This window comes from Moschus berezovskii, chromosome 20, assembly GCF_049115385.1.
Source record: "Moschus berezovskii isolate FMDL1 chromosome 20, NW_MosBer_1.0, whole genome shotgun sequence".
In the NCBI taxonomy this organism is placed as follows: Eukaryota; Metazoa; Chordata; class Mammalia; order Artiodactyla; family Moschidae; genus Moschus; species Moschus berezovskii.
Genome location: NC_142479.1, coordinates 56,026,731 through 56,043,740, shown reverse-complemented (window position 1 = coordinate 56,043,740; position 17,010 = coordinate 56,026,731). Strand labels below are relative to the sequence as shown.

The 17,010-nt window shown below is 55.0% G+C and overlaps 2 protein-coding genes across 12 annotated transcripts; one reads left to right on the top strand and one right to left on the bottom strand.

The window, feature by feature from the left end:
• Positions 1–3,541: 3,541 nt before the first annotated feature.
• ATXN7L3 (ataxin 7 like 3) lies at positions 3,542–11,084 on the top strand. Of its 8 annotated transcripts, none has more exons than XM_055408011.2 (13): positions 3,542–3,759; positions 5,096–5,206; positions 5,506–5,638; positions 5,843–6,014; positions 6,214–6,311; positions 6,499–6,521; positions 6,826–6,892; positions 7,036–7,121; positions 7,425–7,493; positions 7,750–7,811; positions 8,044–8,115; positions 8,208–8,365; positions 8,478–11,084. In XM_055408011.2, exons 2-13 carry the CDS (start codon positions 5,156–5,158, stop codon positions 8,624–8,626), a joined length of 1,140 nt encoding a protein of 379 aa, XP_055263986.1. In that variant the 5' UTR covers positions 3,542–3,759; positions 5,096–5,155; the 3' UTR covers positions 8,627–11,084. The 8 variants fall into 8 exon arrangements, with proteins under 8 accessions (XP_055263986.1, XP_055263990.1, XP_055263992.1 ...); XM_055408015.2 differs by having other exon boundaries at positions 3,545–3,759; positions 6,847–6,892; XM_055408017.2 differs by having other exon boundaries at positions 3,548–3,759; positions 7,093–7,121.
• Positions 11,085–11,164: 80 nt separating this feature from the next.
• On the bottom strand, positions 11,165–15,167 carry TMUB2 (transmembrane and ubiquitin like domain containing 2). 4 transcript variants are annotated; one of them, XM_055408023.2, is made up of 4 exons: positions 15,072–15,167; positions 14,215–14,256; positions 12,593–13,159; positions 11,165–12,433 (listed from the first exon to the last, which is right to left on the bottom strand). In XM_055408023.2, exons 3-4 carry the CDS (start codon positions 13,132–13,134, stop codon positions 12,067–12,069), a joined length of 909 nt encoding a protein of 302 aa, XP_055263998.2. In that variant the 5' UTR covers positions 13,135–13,159; positions 14,215–14,256; positions 15,072–15,167; the 3' UTR covers positions 11,165–12,066. The 4 variants fall into 4 exon arrangements, with proteins under 4 accessions (XP_055263998.2, XP_055263999.2, XP_055264000.2 ...); XM_055408024.2 differs by lacking the exon at positions 15,072–15,167 and adding an exon at positions 14,394–15,044; XM_055408025.2 differs by lacking the exon at positions 14,215–14,256.
• Positions 15,168–17,010: the final 1,843 nt, after the last annotated feature.

Genomic DNA, 17,010 nt, shown 5'->3' with positions numbered 1-17,010 from the left:
GTGTACACAGGATACATTTGACAATCAAGAAATGTTCATTACGGGACTTCCCTAGAGGTCCAGTGGGTAAGACTTCCAACACAGGGGGCCTGGTTCAACCCCTGATCAGGGAACTAGACCCCACATGCTGCAACAAAGATTTCAAATGCTGCAACTAAAAGGTCCCACCTGCCACAAATAAGACCTACTGTAGGCAAATAAATAAAAGTACTAAAAAAATAAAAAAAGATCCCACATGCTGTGCAATACAGCCAAGGGAATAAGAATGGCCCACTGCTGCTACTGCTACTGCTAAGTCACTTCAGTCGTGTCCGACTCTGTGCGACCCCATAGACGGAAGCCCACCAGGCTCCCCCGTCCCTGGGATTCTCCAGGCAAGAACACTGGAGTGGGTTGCCATTTCCTTCTCCAATGTGTGAAAGTGAAAAGTGAAAGTGAAGTCGCTCAGTCGTGTCCGACCCTTAGCGACCCCATGGACTACAGCCAACCAGGCTCCTCCATCCATGGGATTTTCTAGGCAATAGTACTGGAGTGGCTTGCCATTGCCTTCTCCGAAGAATGGCCCACAATAATATCATATATATATACGTATTATATATAGCCTCTCTTTACCCAACTCTAACTGCACAAACTATCCCAGACTCAAACACACCACACTCTCTTCTCAGGCCTCTACCCATTCTTCCTATATACATAACTATTCCCTGGAATGATCCTCTTAACCTCTCTTTCTAGTGAATTCAAGGCTCCACTTGAAAGATCACTTCCTCTAGGGAGCCTGCCCTGATGTCCTGACAAAAAGATTTCTACCCGTTTGTTTCTTTGGCTGCCTGAATGCCTCCACGTTCAACCTTTTTTCCACATCAGGCTTTGCTGGGCAGTAAGCTCCACTAAGACAAGGTCTGTGTGTCTCTCTGGCTTGCTGCTGTAACCCCAAGGCCTCACCCAGAGCCTGGACCAATGTAGTCCTTAGTGTTTATTGACTGGTGCTAACTGTGGAGACCGGGCACGTGCCCAAAGAGGTCACCACCACAGAGCCACTCAGGCCAAGTGCCAAATGAAGAGTACAATCGTTTTAAAGGAGTTTGTTGTGAGGGTGGCCTGGGTGGAGAAGTGAGGAAGGATTTAGGTAAACAGGGAGGAGACAGGAAGGGTTCCTGGGCATATGTAAATTCATTACAGCAGGGTATATTGGACATATTCTGAGACCAAGAAACAGATCAGTATCATCAGAGTGGAGGATTTCTGATTCACATTAAGACAATTGAAGTACTGGCCTCCTACTTGGCTCCAGACTCAAATTCAAACACCTTCTGAGAGTCTCCACCAGTTAATCCCACAGTATAACTCCCAACGAATCTCAAACTCAAACAGGAGAACTCGTCATTCTCTTGTATCCTCACATCATCTTTCCAGAGTTCCCCATCTTGGTTAACGATGTCTTCAGGCTCTCTCTTTCCTTCACGCCACACATCTCAAGATAAGACAAAAACCTACTACTTTTAAGCTATCCAGACTCCTCACTCCAGAGCATCTGCTTAAGTCTGATCAAACAGTTCCCCTTGAGGACTCCTGACAGCCTGTAGGGTTAAATCCCTCTAACTTCTCAGCATGCCTTTAGTCCTGTGTGGTCTGTTCTGCTTACTTCATGCGACTTCCTCACCAATTCCTACGTTTCAGCCAGTGCAAGAAACCTTTCCTGAGAAACTCTTTTACATCATTTCATTCCTCCTCCTAGCCACCTCTGTCCCCTATGGGTTTTTTTTTTGGCCACGCCACACAGTGTATTTGATCTTAGTTCCCCAACCAGGGAGGGATCAAACCTGTGGCCCCTGCAGTGGAAGCACAGCCTTAACCCCTGGTTGGCCAGGGAAGTCCCTAGCTCTCTTATTTTTATCACACTGCTGGGCAATTACTTTCCTACAGGTCTGTCTACCCCACAAATTGTGAACTTCTTGAGGAAGTGTGTCTTATCTTTGCATTAACACAAAAAAACAGCTAAGATTCACCAGTTACATTGAACTAAGTTTCTCCTGTACTGACTTGTCAATTCCCACAACCTAATGAGATAAGTACTGTCATCATACTCAGTGACAAGAGAGGAAACCGAGGCAATAGAGAGCTCATTTGCTCAAGTTCATTTGTCAAGTCCTCAGATTTGAATTGAGACGATTCCTGGTCTTAACCACTTAGAACTAGGGCCTCAAAAATGCTTGCCGAAGATTAAAGAGTCAATGATGGTCCCAAAGTATATGATTTAACGCTTTCTTAATTTAAACTCATCTTCTGCGGGAAGAGGGCTTTCATATACCCGTTCCAGGACTCCAGACATAGAGTAACCGAAACGGCAGCGCCAGCCTCGGCATCTACTGCGCCTGGGAAAGGCCCTTTGCTCCAAAAGAGGGACAGTGAGAACGCGCGGATATGGGTACACACGGGAGAACTGGGTCGGAGGAAGGGTCTGGCCTCAGCCTAGCAGGCTGCGGACAGGAGAGGTGGGGGGTCCAGCGTGGGATCCGGAAGCAGGAAAGGCGAGCAGGTGTGGGATCTAAATTAGGATGAGGGCGGGGAGGGCGCTCCGCTCAGAATGGCACAGCTCAGCCTCCGCCCTCAGCGGAGGACCCTCTTCTAGGGCGTCTGTTGGTTCTGAGGCCCGGAGTAGGCTGAGACCAGCCCAGAAACACGGGGAACCGAGGCTCGGACGAGGCCCCTCGGTTTTCTGCCCTGAGGTGATCACTGCGTCCCACTTCAACTCTGGCTTCTTCACATAAGTAAACTCCGGGGTGGTGGCACTGGGGGGAAAAGAGCCGGGAGCCCGGAGGGAAGGGCGGGGGACCCTGGGCCGGAAGGCGTCCCAGGCGCGGCTGGAAGCCGGCGCTCTCTTTCGACGCCACCCGTTGCCCCCGCCCCGGAGCCGGCCGGGACGGCACAACGTCTCCGCCCCCAGCGCACCGCGCACCTCACCTTGAACGCCGCTCCACCCACCGAAATCCTATTGGGCCGGCCGGGCCGAAGCGAGACGGCGATTGGCCGAGGCGGCTCCCGAAGGCCCCGCCCATATCCCCGCCCCCGTCCCCGTCCGCCGGTACTTTGGACGGCGGCGTGGCGCCCCTCCTCCCCGCCCGGTCCCCGCCCCCTGGAGCAAATGCTGCCGAGCTGCGGCCGCCGGGCAGATGCACGCGCTCGGGCCCTTCTAGCAGGCGCGAGCAGTCGCTGGGCGCGCGAAAGCGAAAGAAGGAAGAGGAAGGGAGGGCGGGGGCGGGGTGTTGAGGAGGGGCGGGAGGAGGAAGAGGAGGAGGTTGGAGCGCGCTCGCGCTTGGCCTCGCGCCCGCGCGAAGGGAGGGGGAGAGGGGCGCGCGCGCGCACGCTCGCGTTCTCGCTCGCTCCATCCATCCATCCTCCGGTCGCGGCACGCGCGCGCGCTCCGGGCTCGCGCCGCACCCCCCGCCCGGGAGAGGCGGGCTGGAGTGGGGGGCGGGGGGAGGGGCGCGCGGACGGCGCGCGGACTGCGCGCGGGCGGGGTGAGGTGAGGAGGAGGAGGCGGCGACGGGACGAGAAGGGAGGGGAAGGGGCCATGGCCGCCCGGTGAGGCGGCGAGGCGGGGGGGCGGCCCGACCCCCCGGCCCCGGGCCCTGGGCCCCGGGGAGAGGCGAGGACGGACCGACGGACATGGGGCTCCGGAGCAGCCGCCGCCGCCGCCGCCGCCGGAGGACGCGGCCCTGAGAGGCCGCCGGGCCCCGGCGCGGCCCCCCGGGCGGGGTGAGTACGGGACGGAGACGGGGACGGGGGAGGGGCCTGCGGGGGGCGGGGCCCGAGGCGGGGCTTGGGCCCCCTCCCCCCAGGTCTGGGTCAGCGCCCCTTCCCCTCCCCCCGGGCCGACGCGGAAACGCCCGGCTTCCCCCGGCTTCCCGGCCCGGCCGGGGCCCCCAGCTCTCCCCCTGTCTGGGTCCCCCCTGGGCGGGGCAGGGCCGGCCGGGGAGGGGGCGCGGGGCCTTTGTTAGGGAGCCAGGCCCCAGCCCCCGGGACAATAGAGACACCCTCCCGGACTCCTCTCCCCGGCCGGCCGGGGCTGTCGGCGGACGGGGAAGAAGAGGGGCCGGGACGTGTCCCACTCTGCCCACTCTCTAGGGGTCGGTCCGTCCCGGACCGGCGCCGGCCTCCGGCAGCTCGGCTCTCCTCCCCCCAGTCGGTATGATGCAGCAGCAGTGCCGCAGGGACGGGGGAAGAGCCGAGGCCCGGCCTCCTACCCTCCCCAGTGCCCCCGGCTCATTTGTCAGTCCCCACCCCACTCTAGGCCGGCAGCTCCTTAAACTCGTACCCACCGTTCAGAGGGGCCCCGGACTGTGTGCTCTGTTTCTGAATCCTTTCGTGGGGATTCCTGGACTTTGGGGCTCTTGGAGAGACTTCCGGGCTGGTCCTGAGGGAGGGAGGGTGGTTATCTCAGAGAACAGGTAAGGGGAGTGCCCACTCCTGGCATGCCATCCCACCGGATTCTATCTCCTCTTTCTTGCTCATGGTGGCTAGGATGCCCTTTTAGCTCTAGGTTTCTGTGGGCTCTGCTCTCCGTCTGTAGTGGCAGGCTTATTTCAAGGGAAGACTGGGGTGAAGGTTGTAGGGTCCTAGGCCATTGCTACTTCTGGTAGCAGTACCCCCCCAAGTGGACATCCTGGCTGAAAGCAGAGGTGACTCTGAGGAGAGCCTGGGGGTGGGGGGGAGTGTATTTAGGAGTCTGTGCAGTTCTTTGCCACACCCTGTGGGTTTGCTTTGAGGCCTTAGAGTTCCTTCTCCTCCCCCTGCTGCATTGCACCATGGGTATGGAAGAGGGGTTTGAGTTTTGGGAACCTGGGGTGAGCTGCTGCCTCCTGTAGACCCAGACTGATTGGCAGTAAGAGTCCAGGGCCTGAGTTCAGGCCTGGGAAGGACTAGGCCACCCTTGGGTTTCAGGCCCTGCAGGACCATCCAGACTTAACCAAGGCCTTAGGAAGAGGTAGATCCTGATGCCACCATTAAGCTCTGGGCAGCGAGGTGGGGAGGGGAGGTGGCAGCCATTGGAGGTGCCTTGGACTCACACCAACATCCCCCCCCCCATGTGCAGCCGAGTTGCCGCCCGCTGTGCTATGAGCAGTCAGAGCACCGTCTCCACAAGAGTTCACAAATGAAAATGGAGGAAATGTCTTTGTCTGGCCTGGATAACAGCAAACTAGAGGTGAGGGCTCCCCCACGTGTGCCTCCAGTTCTTTCTCTTGATGTCTCTCCTTCGCTATATCTGGCATCCACACCAGAGAGGAATTTGGGTAGTCAGCCTTGTTCCTTAAAGGGAAGAGCCAGCTAAGAAGGCCCAAGGATCTGGAAGAAGAAAGAACTCAAAGTCAAGATGGGGAAAAATGGCAAAAGAAGCTTTATTTTTGGCCAGGGTGAATTGGCAGGAGATTTGGTTGGTGAGAGTTGCCCTCAGTCCGTGGGACTGTGACTCTCGTGACCCTGGATGTTCTCCCCTGGGCCCAGGCCATCGCTCAGGAGATATACGCGGACCTGGTCGAGGATTCTTGTTTGGGATTCTGCTTTGAGGTACACCGGGCTGTCAAGTGTGGCTACTTCTTCCTGGACGACACGGACCCTGAGAGCATGAAGGATTTTGGTGAGCGTCAGGGTTGAAGGAGAGCAGCCTAGCCCTGCCCTGGAAGTGCTTGGAGGGTCCTCCTCCAGCAGCCACACCAGAGGTAGAACCTGGAGCTCCTGGGAGCTTGAGGCAGGGGCTCTGAAGAGGCCACAAGGCCATGAGTGGGAACAAGAGGTAAGGGTCACTTGCCTGCCCTGATCGCTACGTCTCTCCTGTCCCCAGAGATCGTGGACCAGCCGGGTTTGGACATCTTTGGACAGGTTTTCAACCAGTGGAAGAGCAAGGAGTGTGTTTGCCCCAATTGCAGCCGCAGCATTGCCGCCTCCCGTTTTGCTCCCCACCTGGAGAAGTGCCTAGGAATGGGTCGGAACAGCAGCCGAATCGCCAACCGCCGGTGAGGGCTTCTCCCTCTGCTAGAACCAGAGTGCCCATCTTTTGCAGCCCGTCCCATGGTGGAGTTCCGCACCAGCCCCTGGGACATTTGGAGGGTATAGAGGGTGGGTCGTGCCTGGCCCCAGACGTTCCCCTCTACGTGTGAAGTCAGGGGCAGAGAGAGATGGCAGCCTGACCTTCCTCTCCCCTCCCCTCGGCAGGATTGCCAATAGCAACAACATGAACAAGTCAGAGAGTGATCAGGAGGATAACGATGACATCAATGACAACGACTGGTCCTACGGCTCAGAGAAGAAAGGTGTTTGGGCATCTGGGGAATTGGGAGGGCCATCAGGGTGAGGCGGGCAGGCAGGAATTGGGTGTGTAACAGTCACAGGTTGTTATCCTGAATGAGGGAGGAGAGTGTAGCTTTGTAACTTTTCTTTAGGTGCCCTTAGATTGGGAACTTAAAGTGACCCTGCCCTTTACCCTTTTGTCCTACACAGCCAAGAAGAGAAAATCAGACAAGGTAAGAGCCGGGGCAAGCATGAGGGAGATTTGGGCCAAGGACAGATACCCTCCCCTTTGGGCAGGGAGTCCTCGGGTGTCTTGACTCAAGTCTGAGGTCACTGGGTACCTCTCTGGGTTCAGGGCTGAGGGTGTCTGGTGGGCAGGAGGGCAGCAGAGGCCTGGGGGGAAAGTGGGAGGAGGGAGTATGGGTGAAGGGCCTCTTACTGGTGGGGAAGAGTAGGAATTTGAGGATGTTTCTTTGTCAAATCTTTTTTCCTTCCCTGGGTTCTCGGCTCCCCCTTATCGTTACCCTTTCCCCAAAGCTATGGTATCTCCCATTCCAGAACCCCAATTCCCCTCGAAGATCCAAGTCTTTAAAACACAAAAATGGTAAGTGGGGCTGGAACAATGGGAGTGATTCTAACTATGTCTTCTGGGAATTGTTGCTGGAGGGTGGAGGTAGAGGGGCATGGGGATTGAGGGAGGGCCTGTGATCCTTCTATCACCCCCACTTCCTCTCTGGTTATTTTCAGGGTTCTCTGTCTGTACCTCTGCATCAAACACCCTTCCCCTTCTTTTTTCTTCTTCAGGGGAACTTAGCAATTCGGATCCTTTTAAGGTGAGTAGGGGCTATCCCTCGAAGATTGTCTCTCAGTACTTGCCTCATTGTGAGTCGGGTGGGCGTGGACAAGTGGGGATCAGCACGCTCACTAGATGGGATATTTAGGTCTCGGGTATTCATGTTCTTTGTGGGTCCTAATTCCTTACCCTGGTGCCGTTGGGGTGGAAGGAACTGTTGGAAAACTGCGGGCAATCTTAAGGCCTTGTGACCGAGGGAGGGGCGAGAGGGACTGACTCCACACCCCCACCCTCCCTTCTTGGGCCGTCCCTCCTCTAACCTGTACCTCTGGTTCTCACCCAGTATAACAACTCAACTGGGATCAGCTACGAGACCCTGGGGCCGGAGGAGCTGCGCAGCCTGCTCACCACGGTGAGGGATCAGAGAAGGGGGGGAAGCCCTTGGGAGCAGGCAGAGCCACAGGCAGTGGTCGAGGCCTTGGAAGAGGCTGGTGACACAGCAGTGAGGGCATCTAGGTCTCTCTCTTGAATTAGGTTTTCTGGCTAGTGTGGTCTGGGACCGTCTGCCATGGACACCCTGGGGCCATTTCTGAGCGCACAGTCTAGCATTTGTACAGAAGAGAGTGTCTAGTGGCTATAGAATAGGCTTCCCCCGTCCCTCCTTTCAGCTTATATTCCTCTTCCAGCAATGTGGGGTGATTTCTGAACACACCAAGAAGATGTGCACAAGGTGAGCTCAGAACCTAGGAAGGGCACGGGTCGGGAGTACCTTGGACTTGAGCAACGGGACTCCCACCCTCCCCCTCCCCTCCTCTAGGCCTTAGGCCACAATCTGGGGCCTCTTCATTCATCCCTTCCCTGTCTGTCCATCCCTCCCGCCTCTGCTGAGGGGAGGGGCTTCACCTATGTTCCTCAGACCCTCCCTGCCTTGTCAGGGTCTGATCATTCTCTCTCCCCACCAGGTCCCTACGCTGCCCCCAGCATACAGATGAGCAGCGGCGAGCCGTGCGGATTTATTTCCTTGGACCCTCAGCGTGAGTGACCCTCCAGGAAGGGTGGTGGGTTGGGGAAGGTGAGGGTGATGGCCAGCATCCCTGAAGCCCTTCTCTGACCTCTTCCTCCCCAGTGTCCTTCCAGAGGTCGAGAGTTCCCTGGATAATGACAGCTTCGACATGACTGACAGCCAGGCCCTGATCAGCCGGCTTCAGTGGGACGGCTCCTCTGATCTCTCACCCTCTGATTCAGGCTCCTCCAAGACGAGTGAGAATCAGGGGTGGGGTCTAGGTAGGTGAGACAGCCGGGCCCCAGGGGCTCTCTGCCTGAAGCAGAGTGCGGGGGACCTTGCGTTCCCCTGCCACAACCCTCTCCTCAACCCTCTTGCTTCTTTCCTCTTCAGGTACCAACAGTTCCGAGTCACGGAAAACCAAGAAAAAGAAATCCCATCTGAGCCTGGTAGGGACTGCCTCTGGCCTGGGCTCCAACAAGAAGAAAAAGCCAAAGCCACCGGCGCCCCCGACGCCCAGCATCTACGATGACATCAACTGACTTGGGTACAAGGGGATAGCCTTTGGCTGAGCAGAGCCGTCTCTCCCGACCCCCACCCAGGTGGCACAGCCTGGCAAATGGACGGCTGCTGGGGGTTTGGGCTTGGGAAGCTTGGTGGGCCAGGCAGGCAGAGGATCCAATTATGCACCCCTGGGGGGTGTCAGGGTCTTCTGCGATGGAGCACGAGCCCTCAGCGTGCAGGACTCAGACCTGGACATATTATGCCTTGGACATAAGTTTGGTGGGGAGGCGGTTTTCCTATTTATTCTGTGAGTTACTGGATGTCCAGCTAGGCCAGGGGCCTGACCTGGGCACTGTGCCAGGGCACTGCCGCCCCTCCACCCCAGGAACTGGACTAAGCCCTGCCGAGGAGCATCGTGGCTACCCGGGAGGCCGTGGGTTGGAAGCTGAGCCTGGAGGGGGCCTCCCCCAGCTGCCCTCAGCAATGTGAATGGGTCCGGTGCTTGGAGCTGAGAGGCAGGGCTGGGCGTGTCCTGTCTGTGTGCAGAATCCTATCAAACGCCCCCATCCCAGGGGGAGGCAGGCATGGTGAGCTGTCTGCTGAGGTAGGCGTCCCGAACTAGCGCCGCCTTCCCTGCCCCTCACAGGGGCAGCCCTTTCCCCTCAGTCCCCGGGGGCCTCCTTGGCAGCAGGAGCTGTCCTTTTGTTGTTGGGTGCCAGGAAAGGGCCTCCAGCCTCTACAGCTTCAAGGAACGGGCATGGGGAGGGTAGGAAGAGGGAGCTGTTTATCAGGATGACTCCCCCCCCTACCTCTCCTCCCTGACCCAGGGCTGGCGAGGAGTGGGGCCCCAAGGTGAGGTGCTGCTTTATTTGAAATGTTTTCTTACCTCATTCCCTGCCCCAGGAAGGGGCCCAGCCTCACCCTCCTGGGGTGGCCCCATGTTCCTCCTGCCTACCCTGCCCCACTGCCCTCCCGGGGCAGCCCAAGTTCCCAACTGCTGCTTGCCACCCCCCCTCTTTCACCTTGACCAGCTCCAGTTCCTCTCTCGATGCTCCTGCCTCCAAAGCCTGCCCTGTCTCCCTTTCCTTTTGCCGCTTTTAAGTTATTTATTCTGTACTTGTGGTTTGGGGCTCTGAGGAAAATCCTGATCTTTTACCTCTCCCACCTTGCTAGGAGTGGGGCGGGAAGAGAGGGTGGTCTCTGTGTTCTGGGCTGTCCAGAGGGGGCGGGGTGCCATGCCTGGGCAGTGCCCCCCTGCGGGACTGTCGTGCCAGTGTGCCCACCTGCCTGGTCTACATCCTGAAGAGATGTATCATTCAACCTCCACGCGGGCACCATCGCTCCCAGGAACTGAGCTGGAGGACTGATGGCCCCAGGGATGGAGCTGACCCTGAACTATGTTCTCTGGCACTCGCTGGACGTGACCCCTGCCCTCCTCCCAGGAGGAGCCATCCCACATTTGGGTAGTTAGTACCCAGGACTAATCGGACTGATCTGGGTTAGGGACCCTAGAGGGTTAAGGGAACAACAGAGATGGGGCTGCAGTACCCTGTCTGGAACCCCAATCTCCCCCTGGGGTGGCTCTGATTGTGGCTGACGCCTGGTTACAAATTGATTTTTAACTCAAGAATTATGATTATTTTTTAAAAAGCCAAACAGATTTTGGCAGGAGTTAGAATAAAGCCTGGGGCCTGGGCTCCTCCGTTCTCACCCCTCCACAGCCTTCTCTCTCCACGGGGAGGCCAGAGGGTGAGGAGGATCTCAGCAAGCCTCCAGCCCGCTCCCAGATGAAGACCTGGGAGCGGGCTGGAGGTGAAGGGAGGAAGGCCGCAGGCCACTCTCCCTTCTGAGAGGCAGTTGCAGCTCAGGCCCTAATATACCCTTTCCCCTCTGGCCTCTCCGTTTCCCCCTTCTGGTTGGAGGGAGAAGTGGGAAGTAGTTTGGGAACTGGTTTGTCCACATCCACTTCCCCATTGTTCCTTGGCCCGCCCTCAGGGCAGAGCCCCCTGCCCAGGCTGGGTAAGAGATGGGCTTGGTCCAGCAGGGACCCTGAGGGAGCAAACCCCCTTCCTTCTGGGGAGAGTGTGCCCCCCTACCATGTAGTTGAACAGGGGCTAGGAGCTCTCCACTCCCTTCCCTCTAACAGCAGGCTGTGTGGGTTTCAATTCCCATCCTTCCCACCCCGGCTAGGTGTCGTCCACCCTGTATCCTATCATGTGTCTGAGTGTGTGGGGGGGTTCTGTACTAATTTCCATGGCCGGTGGCTTTTCCTTCCATGCATCACTCCCCCCCGCATGCCCAGGGGCCACCCGCCTGGCATTACCGCATGCTGGGGTCATTGGGGGAGGGGGGTGGGGCTCACGCTGTCCTGTGGTCTTGAGATTTTTATTTTTGCATATGTAATCCATCCTGTACAGGTAGCTAACTCTGTAAACGCTGTGTATTCCCCCTGCCCCCATGGCTGCTGGTGTAAATAAACTGCATCTCCCGTTGGTAGCCCGGCCTGCCCACCCTCATTCCCATGTTGCTGCGGGCAGAGCAACCAGCGTTCTCTTCATGTCACAGGAAACTCCACAGCCACAGAATGGAACTTTATTCAGTCATAGATACTGACCCTTCATCCAAGAGCCCCAGAGGCAAGGGCCTGGGGCCCAGTGCTCCCTACCCAGAACTGTCCTTGGGGCTGGGCAGGGTAGGACACTGGCTGGCAGCCAGAACTGCCTCTTGCTTACAGCCTTAGGCCTAGGGTAGCAGCAGCTGTGGCCTGGCCTCTCCCGGTGCTGGGGGCTTGGCTTTGTGCCCCAGTCCCCTTCCTGACTGAGCTCTATAAAGGACTATTCAAAAAAAAAAAAAAACAAAATATAAGCAAAGTGCTTTGGAAAAAAGGGAGAACACTGGAAACTGTCCAGAACACAGAGAACACCCTATTCCTGCTAAGGGGGTGGAGGGAGAAGGTAGCGGCGGCCAGGTGCCCACAGGGAAAGCTGACACAAACTTCACTCCCGCCTGTATGATTTTAGGCTCAAAAGAAGGATGTTCCACTAGGAAACCCAGAGAGACTCCAGGTTCCCTACAGAAATGCTGAGGCCATGCTGAGCTACCCTGGCAGGCAGCCCTGGGGGCAGAGGAGCAGACATGCAGGATAATGGAAAGAGCTAGGGCCATGGCTGGGAGGGAATCCTCAGAGCTCAGGCTCCCTGTTGAGCTGGGCCACCAGCTCAGTTCTGAATTTCAGGACCTTAGAAGTGAAGGAAGATGACATTCTCGTTTCTACCTGAGTTGTGCTTGCACAGAGGGAATGTCTGTCCCCTCGTGGACGTGAGGGGAATGCCCATGCCTGCCTCCTGAGTCCTATGGAGGAGGACCCACCACATCCTTTCCACCCCTCCTTCCCAGGCCCTTGGGCCCAGCTCTGGCCAGGAATGGGGGGAGGCCATAAAGGAGGAAAACCATGCCTTTCATTTTCTCCCTGTGGTCCTTATCGTCCATACATCCCAAATACTAGGAAGCTGAAGAAGACAGTCACCCCCACCAGGGAGACTGTGGCAGGTGCTGTGAAGAACTGGCGGTAATTGATACGGAAGTACCAGACCACACCCAGCAGCACCACAAACACAGGCACCATGAGGCTGCCCACACTGATGCCGAGGTTGGGTGGCTCAGTGGCCGAGGAGGGGGTCAGGGAGCTCGAGGGGCCTGCAACAGCTGACCCAGGGGGTGAGCGGTGACAGTGAATCACACAGTTGTCGGTAATGTTCAGGGAACGCAGTGTGCGGGCCGGGTCCTGCAGCAGGCGGCCCTGGTAGATCAGTTTCATCTGGCTCTCCTGTCCAGGGAAGTATTTACTGTAAGGGTGAGACAGAAGGAAAGACAGAGGGCGAGGAATGAGAAGGCCGAAAGGCAAGGCACTGGGGGTTGGGGGAAAATTGCAGGGTGGGTTTCTAAGGAAGGATTCCCCCGCCTGCCCCTTAAGGGCTGCACTTGACACTTCCAAGCCCACGTACCTCTTCAGAGCACCCACAGTATCCTCTGGCCTGGCCACAGCCAGCTCCTCCGTGTCATTGAGGAATTTGAGCCGCACGCTGATGAGGCTGGGGCTGGGAGGCAAGCAGGTGCTATCCTCTGATCTCATAGGTGCCTCCAGACTGCTGTTTCCTGGGCCTGCTTGTCTTTTGGGCAGGCCTTGGATGTCAAGCAGATGCTCAAGACTGGGCTCAACACCACCCCCAGCTCCAGGTTCCCCGGTGGAGTCTCCCCCACCTTCGCCAGCCTCTTCAGCCTTCTCATCATTACCCTCTGACGGATGGGGGAGTTCAGTTGGCTCTGGGGTGCCTTGGCCCGCTACCAGATGGTCCACATGCCCCAGGTGAAGGACGGATGTGTCGCCAGCTGACACAATAGTGCCCAGGAGCTGGTTGCTACCGCTGTCTGCTACGTAGGTAGAGAGCCAAGCTAGGACCAAGGCTAGAATCAGCACCACCACACCTGCCACCACAGTCACCTCATTACCCACACCCTCAATAAGGGTGACATCAGAGAGCTCCATGGCCTGGCTGCTGACTGGGTCCACACTGCAGGAACAAAGGGGGACAGTATCAGCAGGGCATGAGAGATTGCAACCAGCTTTCTTGTTTGTTTAGGTTCTAACTGACCTGGCCCTGAAAGAAAATGCACTTCAGTATCCTAAAGAGACACAAACCTAACTCTGGACCCCCAATCTATAGCTAAGGATTTACTCTTTGCCTCTATTGTGAAATGCTGGCTTTCAGGTTCCACACCCTTCCTCTCTCACATTCCAACCCCCCGATAAGCATGGATCATCAGGAAAACGTTACAGCTTTGTTCTGCTGCTGTTACTGTCTGTTGCTTTTTTGGGAGGTGGGGAAAAACATTTGCTGCTTTGAGCCCTGAGTTTCTCTAGGATTTCTCTCTCTTGGTAAAGCAACTGTGCTCCCCTGAGATGCCTCTAAGGTGACTTCAGAGGAACCAAAAAAGCCTGGAATATTTATTTGGGAGTTACTTTGGAGGCACAGCAGAGCCACTCTTGCCAGATTGTGTCATTTGAACCCACTCTCATTCAATCATGGATCGAAGTCTAGATGTCAAGAGCCAAAGAAAATCAACTTATCAAGAGCAAAGTCAGACCACCCCAAAGGGACACCTCTGTAGGGACCATCAGCAGACACTGTATGTGTCTCCTCTGAAATTCTTCTGGCAGCAAAGCAGGACACCAGCAACACCACCCTCCTAGGTCACCGTAGGCTCACAATTACAAAACCACTACCTGCATGGAACTGATTTAGAAAATATTCCAAAATGGCTCCCACAGCCCATATTGCAATCTCCCTTCTTGTAATGTGTTCTTCCTCGACAGTTTCTTAGAAAGGTAGGAAGGATCTCTGTTTGCTCCTTGGAGCACCTCTTTCCCTTGGAGAATCTCCTGCTTTCACAGCTGTCCTTGGGCAAATCCAGTCTGATGAGTATCATAACCTGATTGTTCTCACAGTGACTTATCTGCCTGCCCATCTCTCCACTAAACTCCTGAAAGATCACATGTATTTCTCTATATACCACAGTGCCCAGCATAATCCCGTAGCGGTTGCTCAAAAATATTTGTGGAACATACCAACATGTGAAGTTTTTCACCTCCTAATTTGGTACGTGGGCCCTGGAATCAGGAAAACAAAAACAGAAACCCCATAACTAATTATAACCCTCGTCGTGCCTCTTACTAGCTCTATAACCTCAATTTTCTTGGAGCCTCAGCTTTCTCATCAGTAATATAGGGTTAAAAATAGTACCTACCTCATAAGGTTGTTTTGAAGATGACGGGAAATCATCGAAGCAAAATACTTAGAACAGTGCCTGGCACATTGCAATTGTTTAGTAAACAAACAGTAGCAATTATTTATCACTCCCACAACTAACCCCTGATGGTAAGAAGGTTGTCATTAACCCTGATTTACAGAAAAGGAAACTGCCGCGAACAGAGGAAAAAAAGACTGGCACAGGCACAAGGAACTTTCGAGGAGAGGGACCGGGTAGGACCCCAGGTTTCCCTCCTCAGAGGCCTTTGCTCTCCTCAACATGTGAGCGACCCTGATGGCACGGTGAGGAGGGGTCTCCGATCCTGCCTTTCCTGACGCGAAGGCTCCGCGTTTGGGCGGTCCTATTCCCGCGGCGCTGGAGAGGGGTCCGTGGGGCCACTCGAGCCAAAAGGCTGCCTAGTTCCTACTGCTGTACCCAAACCCGTTTCTCCCAGCCATCGAGGAGTAGAATCCGGTGAGGGGGTCACAAACCATCCACACCCCTCAAACTTCGGGGCGGGGCTGGGACACCGGGGGCGGGGCTTGAGTACGCAGAGGAACATGGGAAATTAAAGGGGGACTAGACGGGTACTGCGCCTGGATAAGGAAGGAAGGCCTCACCTTGAAAGGGCCAGAATAAGTGTTTTGACTTCGCCAAGACGGCTTGTGGACTCACCTTTCCGTAGGGGCCGGGGGAGGGGCTGGTTAGCCCCGTTTCTACCCAGGGTACAGTCTCTTCCGGCTTCTCCCGGAAACTGTTAGAACAAGAGACAGGAAGTTCCGCCCCCGTGCCTTGCAGTGATGACGAAAATCTACGTAAAGCGGACTGACGTAGACGTATTCTTTAAATAAAAGGGACAGGTTTCTTAGCGGAAGGAGGGGCGGAGTCATGGTTGGCGGGATCCTGGGCCTCCCAGGGCAGAGCCACGCCTAGTGGGCAGGGTCTACAGAGCCAAGGGTTGAGGGGCGGGGCCAGGAGGAAATTAGGGGAGGTGCTTGGGGAAAGGGGTGTGGCTTCGCATCTGGACGTACAAGCGGGCTGGCATCGCTGGGCAGAGCTGAGCGTCTTTTTCCTCTTCGCAACTTTCTTCTTCCGGCCTTGCTCCAAGACTCCCGGCCTGATTGGATTTATTACTGGTCTGCAACGCGCATTGAGCTCTGGGTTAGCGGAATCAGCTGAGACTGGTCTTTCTGACCTCCAAGAGTTCAACTCGGGGCTAGACGAGATGACAATTTAATCACCGTCCGGTTCTCCGAGAATGCGGTCCCAGGTAGTGTGGAGCCTTGGTAAATAAGGCAAGAAACCATTTCAAAGAAGGCACAGATTCCTTGCAGGCTTAGGGCACGGGAAAAGCAGGAGCCCCAAGAAAGAGGGGAATGGTTCAGCTTACAAGAGGATTTTTGCAATTAAAATTTGTTCTAAAGACGTTCTGTGGCGGGGTGGGGAGATGCTGTTGTTTTCTGGTGAACTATTGATTGAAGTATAAATAATACAGACGGGCAAACTCAAAAGCGAAGAGCTCGGTAGTTTTCACCAACTGAACACATCGGTGGAACCGGGACTCAGATCAAGAAACAGAAAATGACCACAGAACGGCCCTTCCAGCCACTCACTTCCAAAGAGTAGTCACTATTCTGATTTCTACTACCGAAGATTAGTTTTCTGGTTTTGTATTTTTGTACAAGTGGAATCAAACAGTATGTACTCTTGGTGTGTAGCTTTTTTTCTTTTTCAGCCTTTTTTATTGTGGTAAGATTAAATAAAACTTAGCATTCTTAACTACTTAGTGTCTAATTCAGTGGCATTAATTCACAGTGTTGTGTACTCATCATTACTGTCCATTTTCTTGTATCCATTTTTCCTTCTCCCTACTTTATTCTACTTTCTGTCTTCTGTGAATTTACCTATTCTAGGTACCTCATGTAAGTGGAATCAATACCATATCTATCCTTTTTGTCTGGTTTATTTAACTTAGGATGTTTTCAAGGATTATCTATGTTGTAGACCTGATGCGAAGAGCTAACTCATTTGAAAAGACCCTGATGCTGGGAAGGATTGAGGGCAGGAGGAGAAGGGGATGACAGAGGATGAGATGGTTGGATGGCATCACCGACTCAATGGACATGGGTTTGGGTGGACTCCGGGAGTTGGTGATGGACAGGAGGCCTGGTGTGCTGTGATTCATGGGGTCGCAAAGAGTTGGACATGACTGAGCGACTGAACTGAACTGAACTGACTGTATCAAAATTGCATTCCTTTTTAAGGCTGAGCAATATTCCATTGTATGTATATATCACATTTTTTTCTCCAATCATCTATCAGTGGACATTTTTGTTGTTTCCACCTTTGGGGTATTATAAATAATGTTTCTGTGAACACTGATGTAGGAGTATTAGTTTTAGTCCCTCTTTGCACTTCTTTTGTCTGAGGGTTGTTTTTTTTTTTTTTCTTTCTTTTTGGCTGTGCTGGGTCTTAGTTGATGCATGGGGCTACTCTCTAGTTGTGGCGAGCGGGGGCTACCTGATAGTTGAGTTGCACCAGCTTCTTATTGCAGTGCCTTCTCTTCTTGCGGAGCATGGGCTTCAGGGTGGTTGGACTTAAGTAGATGTGACTC